Raw genomic sequence first — 10,754 nt, 5'->3', positions numbered from 1 at the left:
TTAGATCCTCCGGATTAGGTGTTGACTTTGCTGTATATGTAGCTTGCTTTTTTGCACTTCAAGAAAAATGATTGGTCCTGTTGTTATACATGTTCTAATGACTTCTTATATGTGTGCATTGTGCCGTAATTGCAGTTGTTTACATGGTGGAATTTATGACTTATATGGCTATCTTTTGTGAATATTTTAGAATAGATGTTTTCTTTCTGTGTCCCCTTTCTTTTTATCGGCAGGCACTTGGAGGGGCCATTTAAAATCTAAAGGCTAAAACTCACAGACATCAAGATTGACATTAAAAGAGTCCCTAATAAGAAAACCATGGTTACTGGTAAAGGTATTGGGTTTTTATTGTACTGTATATGTTGTTCTTTTGTGGTTTGTTAGATCAATTGAAGTTTTTGTTATTTGCAGATGTGAAGAACAAGTGAAAGAGCAGTTCTTAGGGAAGAAAGATTATCTTCTAATTTGTATGTTCTTGAAAAAAACGGTACAACTTGAACTTATTATTAGTTAAAAAAAGTGTGTTATTTACATGTCGGTGAGCACCCAGATTTTGAAAGCTCAAGATGGCTGTTCATTGTGAGGAAAAATGGAGAAACGTGGATTTGACGAGTTCATTTCATCATTTGCAACATCTTCAGCCATTGTTTATAGTTATTACTTCAACTGGGAGCTCTGTGTGCGGACCTGGTTGAAAAAAAGACGGGCCAAGATCTGATAAAAAACACGGTACTCTGTTTTAGTCACTGATGCCGCCGGCATCGTGGGACCCATGTCAGCATCGTCTTGAAGTGCCCACGGTGTTTTAGGGTTGTATAATTTTAATGATTGTTACGATCCTACCCTCAAAAGGGCTCGTCAACATTTGTTGGAAAAACGTGGGATTTTAATAATTGTTACGCTCCAATGAAGAAAGCCAGTGAGGAAATTGCGCATACGTATAATCATATTTACAGGTTGGCTTTAACGGCTTTAAGGTTTTTATGGTTTATGGACCGTGGGGTGATATGGCTTATTTTTTCTTTACAAAAGATATCTTGAAAGGAAAATCGATACCTGTCTTTACAGGTCATGTGTACTTTATTTATCAATTCTTTATAAGATATTGTAACATGAATAGATACCTTTCAAGTTAGTACCAAGTGAATTACATCTTTCTAGGACACAATGTTGTTGGGAGATTGACTTTGTGCGGATCACAATCAAGCTAACACTTAGCTAATAACCTAGATTGATTATTAGTTAGTTTGTAACGAAATATTAATTAATCAATATGTCAAGTATCACTGTTTCATCGTCAATCGATTGAACATAGCAATAAACAAGAGTAGAAGAACAATTCTTTTGAGCATAGGGTATTAATCAAAATCAAATGTTTCAATACATCATGTAAAACTAGTCATAAATTTTACAGACGATTTCCTAGATATGTTAGGTTGGGTGGCTTGCAAATTTCCTCTGATGTTTGCACACATAAGTTCAAGCACCGAATTCATACACAACTGCTTGACATGATAAGCTATGGGATCAAGTGATAATAAATTCAATGCAGACTAATGTTTTTGTTATCTTGTTGAGATGTACGGAATTGACAAGCTAGTGACAATTACGTATGATATCCTCTCAACAGATTGTCTTCGTCAAATGATAGGCTAATTAATACGTGGTATCACTTCTTCATTAGCGAGACTTCATCAATCTTCACTACAGGTAACTTGCTTAAGTGGTAAGTTCTTTTTAATCTTCATCAGATGGTAATTTGACATCAAAGGCAAGTTCCATTAATTCTTTATTGGTTATAAGTTCCTATCGGAGGTGCGTAACTTAGCCCATGAATGCCAAGTGCCATCAGACGCAACTTGTAACCGCTCAAAGGGTTCCTTGAAATTAAAAGCCTAGAAAACAACAAATAAGTATCTAGTTAAAAAATCCAGCCGTTTTTTACAAGCAGACGAAATTAATTGAAATTGCTAAAATTGGGGAAAACCTTGGCTTCAAAATTGGAGCTCTAGATGACGAAATTGGGTGCCGAGATTTGGGAAAACCCGCCTATAGCATTTGTCCATGCGTGTGGCTCGTTGAGACGTTTATGTCCAATACTTATCCCCCATATAACTTCAAACGTACTGAAAGTTAATCCTTTTTTAGCCTGAACCATTTTCCAATCCACTTCCGTGTGTCTAATTGCACCAAATACGAGTATGCTAGATCATGGATCAACTCTGTTTCACCATCAATGTGAAGATTAAGCATTTGCACTTTTGTTATCATTCACCTTGAAAATGAAATAACTTAACTAAATAGAAGCAAAGATCTTCCTTCATCTGCAGCACATACGCAAATTCTTGAGCCAAACAAATTCTCTGTCCCTCTTGTGTTTCTTCATCAAAATAGTAAATCATGTTAAAACTTTTGGTTTGGTCATATGACATAACTTGAAGGTGTTGACTGTTAAACCAGACCACATAAAATTTTACAAATCAATGGTTCAGTTACATGATCTGAACGAAAAAGGAATGATCAATATGGGTTGTATTTTTACTATCCTGCAAAGCTGTAAACTTAAAGAAGCTTTGTGGATGAAAGCAACAATGTGATGAAACCATCTTTCTGGTTCGAGTGCATCAAACTTGACCCTGCCTATTGCATATGGCTGATAAGGTATGGTAATCTCCTTTCTTCACATCATATCCAATAGATACATCATCACCCCGCAAAGCATATAAATCTGGCGTCTGATGGTATTGTTTCCACCTAAAAGTTTCATCCTAGTAAACAACAGCATATGAAGCTTGCCACATTTGTATTATAAGATGTAAAGTTACCAAAAGTGTAATAAAAAAAATTAAAACCCCTTGAAATTGTTTTCGTAAAAAAATCGGCTTATCATTGAAATATTACTTCTTCTGTTGAGACGCTAATTACTAATAATAATTAATTTATAACTTTTAGACAAAAAAGAACTTTCGGTAGGCCCAACCTGTTACGATATGAGCCTCTGACTCTCTTGTAAGTTATGAGAAATTGCTAAATATCTGAGATAGCATACCACTGGAACTGCATGATAGTTCTGTTGAAATCTGCATGAAGATTCTGCATCTTTTCTAGGCTTTCTTCACTCACGCCGTTTGCAAATTCTACAACATTTGTGACATTGTTTCTCATTTTTGTTGTTTTTTCGATTTCTATTGCAGCCTTATCTTGAATCTCAGTAATGTAACAAGAATGTTAAAAAACTCAAGAAGCTTGATAGATTTTCTTCTTTCTTGAACTGCAAATTTAAAAATTCAAGGGTCAAACAACACTCTTTGACATTAGTGGTCAATCCCGTTGCTTTTCAAATTAAATATAACAAGAATGTTAAAAAAAACAAGTTTTTTCCATTAAAGATGACGTGGAACCAATTTGTAAATCGATATATATTTTGTTTGACATCAAGAGTCAAACTGTAGTTCATATTTTGTGGATGCGACAATTTTAACTCATTTATACAATACAAGGGTTCATGTGGTTATCTCAAATGGATTAAATAGTATTTTGAAAAATTATACTTAAAATGTGTTATTTGTACACTTATAAATTAATACTTCAAATATGTTATTTGTATACTTAAAATAGTATTTTGAAAAATCATTAATTAATCCTCTGTTATATCATGAATACGAATAATCAAAACAAGGTTGTTATGTTGTAGACTGAAAAGAACTTACGCTTATGCCGTTGACAGTTTGATTATTATTTGCTGATCCAGTCATTATATGCCTGAGATTTACACCATTTTCCTCAAGATTACACTGCCAAAATCTCCCGTTCATAGGTTGAGACTTTTCTCTGAACTGTGAATGTTCCATCACCCAGAATATCCTTTACATTAATGTCATGGTTATAGGTCGCTGCAAAACAGAGTTGTATATATAAGATACTCGATCCGATTGTCCCACTAAATTGAAACTTGAGATCTAAGATAATGAGAAAGATGCTTGGGATTTATGTGTTTTACAATCAAATGGACTGAAATTGAAAGGTCAACTTTTTAATGGAATTACAAAAAATGAATCATTGAAGAAACTCAATTCAAGAAATTGCAAAAAGGATAAAGAAATTGGCTATGAAGAGAATAACATATCCATTTAGCCCTCTCTGATTCGAACAGATTATTGAATTCATCAAACCGAAAGTCAAGGTGATATAAATAATAACTGCATGTCTAATTGAAAAAAAATTGAATTAAGAAAAGAAAACATCACAGTAAGACATGATTTCAATCAAAATGTTGTAAAAAAAATATAGATATTCAGTTGTGTAAACATCCACTTAACCCTTTGAGAGATATTAAACATGTTAAGATATTAATTTAAACACATGAACAGTGATTTCAACGTATAAATTATTGTTATCATTAAAATTTAATTTTAGGTACTGAGCAACAAATTCCTAGTCCAAAACAAAAAACAAACACGCACAAGACTCAGAATACCAGTTTATCTTATGGAAATCAGAGGGTATTTAATTAACAACTACCTCTATCAGTCTCTTATATGTGGATGTAGGGGATATGAGAGATTCGGGGCCAGTAGTGGGAGCCTCTTCCTTCACACCTTTCTTTCAATTTTGGGCAATCACCATATATACTCAAACTCAAAAGTGAAGGTAACAGCGTCTCTGGTAGATCGTTCACCTTTGGGCAATACCCAATGTACAGATGTTGAAGAGATGTGAGGTGTTGGAGTCCCGTTGATAGTGATTCCAGTTTTTCAAATCCAGTTATGTCCAGAGATGTAAGAGAAGAAGGGAAAAGGTGGAGCAATTGACTAAAGTTCCTCACATTGGGTTCATCCTCTAACGTCAGGTCAACAAGGGAAGTTGGAAAATTCAGATCCCCACACTCTGATATGGGCTTCTTCAACCCTTCTAGTGTAAGTGAGCACAATTTGGGAGGCCAACGCCCACCATGAATGGAAACATCAATACCTGGACACCTTCTGATTTTCAGATCTTTTAACAAGGCGAGATTCTTTAGCTCAGGTAATGACACTAGACGTTCGCAATTACTAATTGACAAAAAGGTGAGGTTTGATAGCTCAGGTAATGACACCAGACTTTCACATTCAGAAATTTCAAAATGGGTGAGGTTTGATAGCTCAGGTAATGACTCCAGACTTTTACAATCACTAACTGACAAACTGGTGAGATTCGATAGCTCAGGTAATGACACCAGACTTTCACATTCAGAAATTGACAAACGGGTGAGGTTTGATAGCTGAAGCTCTGGAAGTGACACGATATGTGGGCATCGCATTATATCCACGCTGGTGAGGTGAGTGGAGTTACTCAATTCACTGATTGATCTTAGATTTTCCCATTTATAAATATTTAGGGTTTCAAGCATTGGCATGCTTGTGTTGTTGATTTTTCCCTCAAGTTTATAACAACCCCATATTCTAACTGATTTGAGCTTATTCCCTCCTTCTTTTGGGAGGTAGACATCTGTAATAACTGAACAATAACGAATATCCAAACTCTCAATGCTATTTGGACAGCATAAACGCTTTATGCTACTACAAGAATTTACAGACAAACTTCTAAGAGATAACAGGGTGCTGCTCCCAAAATTGTCATCCTCCTCTTTCTCTTCTAAACTTACCAAACCTGAACATCCCCGTAAACTCAATTCCTTTAATCTCACAAGAAGCTTACTTGCCTCTGTTTCTGATTCCCACAAGTATTCTATTTCATTACATTCTTCAATACTTAAATCTTCAACTTCCCTAAGATACCCTATAACTCCTCTCCACACCTTATATGTAAGCCCTAAGATATCAGTTATTCTCAACTCAGTGACTGAGGAAGCTACCTGAACCAGACTTCTCAACACATCATCACCACATCTCTTAATTTCAAGAACCTTGAGTGAAGGCAGTGCTTGAAGTGAGACATTAATCAATTGTGGACAATTCTTTACATAAAGCTCTTTAAGGCATGGAAACACTGCTGCTGAACCCTCATTTTTAGTTGACCACCCCTCCCATCCAGACATATCTTCAAATGTTAGCACTTCAAGTGAACGGAAGGCGTTAACATCATTTCCGGTTAACTCCAGACCTATGAGTTTAACCTCATCCATGCCTTGAATATGCAACCTCTTAAGTGATGGGAGCAACCCAAATGGGGGTAGAGATGTGCATTTTTTACAACCACGTATTGACACATTAACCAACTCATGAAAGGAGCGATCACCAACCCAATTTGAAATTTGTGTTCCCCCGTATGACACCATTGAAAGCGTTTTCAACGTATCACTATTAGGTTTCAGCTCATTGAGAACTTCCTCTTCAAGTGTATCCGTTCGTGAGCCATCAAACACATCAACCCATTGCAGCTCTAATCCAGTAATCTTTTTCAGAGATAAGTTCGCCTCCCGTGCATGCTTTGCGCTTTGCACTTTGTGCAATCCCTCAATGGAAACTTTCCCATGGAGATTTGTTAATCCCTTGAGCTCATTTATTGCAAAGCCATCATCTCCTTCAATGATGATCTTGGAGAGAGTCTGTAGGCTTTCCAACTCACCAATCCCCAATGGCAGCTTCTCCAACGGAGTATGTCTTATGTCCAAATATCGTAACCTTTTAAGATTTAAGAAGCTTTTAGGCAGGTTTGTTAACCCCCAACACTCAGAAACGATCAATGTCTGTAGATTATAAAGGTTTCCAACATTCTCTGGTAACTCTTCTATATTTGTTCGAGATAAGTTAAGATACCGCAAGTGTTTCAAAGTACCAATGAACTCCGGTACCTCACTTATCTGAAAACGACTCAAAGAAAGGACCCTTAACAATGTTAACTCTGGAAGTAAGTCATCCAAAATCTTAGAAGATAAGTAACAATAGCCCCAACCTTTATCCACACCGGGAGATACTGCTAAAAATGTTCTCAAGCTTTTGGCTCCTTTGAATGCCTCAAACTTTTGGTAACCTACATACTCCTCGCGAGTAAATGACATATGGCGATACTTTACCAAAGCTTCTGGATTTGTCTCCATATGATTGTCAAACCTTAGAAAAAATTCCCCGGCAACAAAAGTGGCCAAGTCATTCATCAGATCATGCATGATAAACAATGATTCATCATTCGGTGCATGTTGGAAAAATGACCTTGATAATAAAATTTCAAAATATTCACGGCCCAAGCGTTCTGGTGACTTGGATGGGTTCAAAAACCCTTCTGCCATCCACAACGATACCAACTCCTCCTTGTCAAACAAAAAGTCTTTGGGGAACAAGGAACAGTATGCAAACAACTGCTTCAAATCTGCAGAAAGTTCATGGTAGCTTATCCTAAGTGCCGGAACAATCTTATCACTATTTTCCACATCTTTACCACTTTCAGTGGCATTACCAATTTCTACATCCCATATCTCGCTATTCAACACCTCATCCCAGTCTTCTCTATCTGTTTTCGTCCTTAAAAGCCTTCCAATTGCCTTTAAAGCCAAAGGCAAACAACCACACTTTTTCACAATACCTTCACCTTGCGGTTTAAGTGTCGTGTGTGAGTCGAAGTTATCTACCCCCAATGCATGTACTGCAAATAAACACAATGCATCTTCACTCGACAAACTCTTGAGACGGTCTACATTATGAAAACCTATTTGTTTGAGCAATTGCTCCTTACGAGTTGTCATGATTATCCTACTTCCAGGAGCACATGATAGAAATGGGCGCACTAGGTTTTCCCAATCCCCATAGTTTTCACTCCACACATCATCAACTACTAGTAGAAATCGTTTGCCCTTAAATTGCTCTGCAATAGCTATTTGAAGCTTATCTAAATCTTCAAATTTCTCGTTTTTGGTAGTAGTCACAGACTGAAAGATGGTATTGCTTATCTTAAAAATATCAAAATCATCTGAAACACAAACCCATGCCTTGGGTTCAAAGTGATCCTGCACCTTTGTATCATTGTACAAAAGTCTAGCGAGAGTGGTTTTTCCAACCCCACCCATACCAACTATAGGTAAGACGCTAAAGTTATCCTGAGATGACCCATCATCATCCCCCAACAACTTTTTAAGCAATTGCTCTTTCTCAACTTCTCTTCCGACAACATCGCGTTCTGGCAAAGAGGTTTCGCTTCTTCTACTAGTATTTCTTGGCTTTTCATCTATCTTAAGCAAACCTAGATCCGTTTTTCGTTTTTCTAGCTTTTCTAACTCTCTGTTAATACTATCTAACCTGGGAGACAGCCTATGAGTTAGTGAGAAATTTGTGCAGCATGATGGGATGAGCTTTCTTACCTTGCTGCAGATGTTTGCTCTTGATTCCAGGGTCAGCTCACGATGCATGTCTTCGGTAGCCAAATCGTCGAGTACGTCATTGATATCGTAAGCCAGATGTTGGAGAGCATTCAACCATGATTTGACAGATTTATGAGTCACCTCCTTCTGGGAAGCATCATTAAGCAGATCTTGGATCCTGGACAGTGTGCTCTTCAACTCCTTCAGCTCGTTGTGAAATCCCTGAGCGCGAGCAATTCGCTTGAAGGCTTCATCAGACAGCTTCTGGAAAAGGACTTTGACGAGTTCAGTAGCAATAGTTTCAGCCATTGTTTATTGCAATTACAAAAACTGGAACTATGGATGTAAATGATCAATGAGGAGTGCATTGAACTAACAGTTGTAACACATGTTTATAGTACAAAAATAAACCGTATCCTTAGAGAATAACTTGTTGGATAGTAGCAAGTTATTCTATTCGTGTGATTATTATGGCAAACTTTTTTTCTTAAATATTCTTGTGCATGTTCTGGCTGGCAGACTTTATCGTCAAAAATAAGCAAAGAATTTGCTTTTCTGTCAAAGATAATCATGTGGATGTAATTGTAGGGCATCTAGTTTTGGGTTGTTCCTAAATTAAATAAATAGTTCCTTAGTTTTACTTTTAAAATATTAACTTGTTGCTATTCACGTTACCCAACCCACCCACTTTACAACATCTACTATTAACACTTGAGTAGTATCCCATAAATTTTTTTATGGGGGTGCGGAATATTTTTAAAGATTTTAGGCCCTTGGATATATATAAAAAAATCCGTTCATATCGGGTCGGGTCATGTAAAACAAAATAACATCTAACTAAAATTTATATAACCATCAAAAACATGTCAAACGTAATTATAAACAAGTTTAAATTGTACCCTACAAGTTTTCATTTTTTGAAATCTATGCTAAACATCATTTAGAGTTACTTTTCTAACAGTTCCTCATAAGACATCTCGCCAAAACTTCCCTAATCATGGTTTCTATCACATATAAATCGATCCATAATTTTCAATTTTAATTTTCAAGCTCTAGTAAAGTCTAGAACAACAAAAAAAACATCAAAACAACAAAATTGTGCTACTAAAGTGTAGAACAACAAAAAAAAATTCATCAAAACACATAAAGTTTCAAACACTTTTAATATCTCTATAACTCTATCTCTCCTAAAAACCACATAATACATCAAAAATTAAAAATAAAAAATGAAGGTACCTCGTTAAATTTTGTTTTCCAGGTGGTGGGGTGGCCGGAATCAAGCTTTTCCTGTGAGAATGCAGTCGCTGTCGTCGTGTATGTTGACTGCTTTCGTGCGTCGGCTGCTGCGCGATCAGAAGAGGCAGAGTCGGAGAAAGAATTGGAAGGGGTGGTTGGGTTGGGTTATTTTATTTAACTTCAAATTTAATTGGGTTGGGTTAATTGGGCTTGGGTTACAATGGAATGTTTAGTGGCCTAATGGCTAAATTGTTAAGTGAAAGTTATTGGGTTAAATTGTTAAGTAAAGTGGTTAAAGTATAATTATATACACTAGATTATATTTTAATAAAAACGATGTTTACATTTTTTTTTTTAATTCAAAAGTTTTTTTAAAGGGGGCGGTTGAAAATTTCCAAAAGATGCGGTTGAAAATTTTCAAAGGATGCGATTGAGATTTTGCATGAAATTTAACCCTAAAACCTTTTTTTCAAAGGGTGCGGCCGCCCACCTACATAAGTAAGTAGGTCCGCCCCTGATATAAAGTTTAAACCTCATTTATTTATTGGACAAAATGGATATATCAACTTTTCACCAATGGTGGCAAAACGTGTGGGTCCTGTAACTGTCAAAATAGGTTATTTGGAAAAACGGATCAGTTAGTCATCTATAGAGGATTTCACAATGAATCCGGTCTCATCCAAAAAAATCATATTATAGTAATCCATTTTTTTTTTTTTTAAATATGAGGCTACACAAAAGTTTAAGCATTTAAAAGAAATAAAAAAATAGATAGACCGCATGATAGTCATGTGGTTGGATTTTGGATTTGAACTTGAGAGCACCCCATTAAAACATCAGCGAGAGAGTACGTCATATTTGAACAAAAGTAGTTGAGATAGGTTAACTTGTGTTATGTTTTATCTTTGAACTAGTATTAAGCACCCTCACATTGCAGCAGGGGCGAACATCAATGCCACATGACAACCAATACTGAAGTTGCTGCGTGTTAATGCGAAGAAACTAAACAGAAACGTAAAACATATCAAAGAATAACTAAGTCGATCTAGGACCTGCACATTACGATGGACCTGTTAAACGGGAAAAAAATAAACCACGTAAAAACGTTTAACCACACACGCATGTTGCGCCGTGTAAACTCGCAAAATTTAGAACGGATCGTAAAACCAAAGTTTTGCGAAAAATGAAAAGTATAGAGAACTAAAGTTGAAAGTAAAAAAAATTG

General features: G+C 36.2%; 1 protein-coding gene and 2 long non-coding RNA genes across 3 annotated transcripts; 1 reads left to right on the top strand and 2 right to left on the bottom strand.

Annotated features, from left to right (window-relative positions):
* Positions 1-227: 227 nt before the first annotated feature.
* Positions 228-676, top strand: LOC110903531. Its single transcript, XR_004876599.1, has 3 exons — positions 228-334; positions 420-467; positions 551-676. It is a non-coding gene; the product is annotated as an uncharacterized LOC110903531 (long non-coding RNA).
* Positions 677-1,767: 1,091 nt separating this feature from the next.
* On the bottom strand, positions 1,768-3,273 carry LOC110900196. The gene is made up of 4 exons (XR_004876598.1): positions 3,050-3,273; positions 2,298-2,768; positions 1,988-2,222; positions 1,768-1,895 (listed from the first exon to the last, which is right to left on the bottom strand). It is a non-coding gene; the product is annotated as an uncharacterized LOC110900196 (long non-coding RNA).
* A 1,261-nt stretch (positions 3,274-4,534) lies between these two features.
* LOC110902253 (putative disease resistance RPP13-like protein 1) lies at positions 4,535-8,602 on the bottom strand. The gene has a single exon (XM_022148959.1). It carries the CDS (start codon positions 8,600-8,602, stop codon positions 4,535-4,537), a length of 4,068 nt encoding a protein of 1,355 aa, XP_022004651.1.
* Positions 8,603-10,754: the final 2,152 nt, after the last annotated feature.

The sequence above is a fragment of the Helianthus annuus genome, chromosome 13 (assembly GCF_002127325.2).
Source record: "Helianthus annuus cultivar XRQ/B chromosome 13, HanXRQr2.0-SUNRISE, whole genome shotgun sequence".
NCBI classification, from domain to species: Eukaryota; Viridiplantae; Streptophyta; class Magnoliopsida; order Asterales; family Asteraceae; genus Helianthus; species Helianthus annuus.
Note: the sequence above shows the minus strand (reverse complement) of the source record. Positions and strands in the feature narration are given on the sequence as shown.

Bases quoted from the DNA above. Each gene is read 5' to 3' on its own strand.
- LOC110902253 (XM_022148959.1), bottom strand. From the start codon at position 8,602: ATGGCTGAAACTATTGCTACTGAACTCGTCAAAGTCCTTTTCCAGAAG.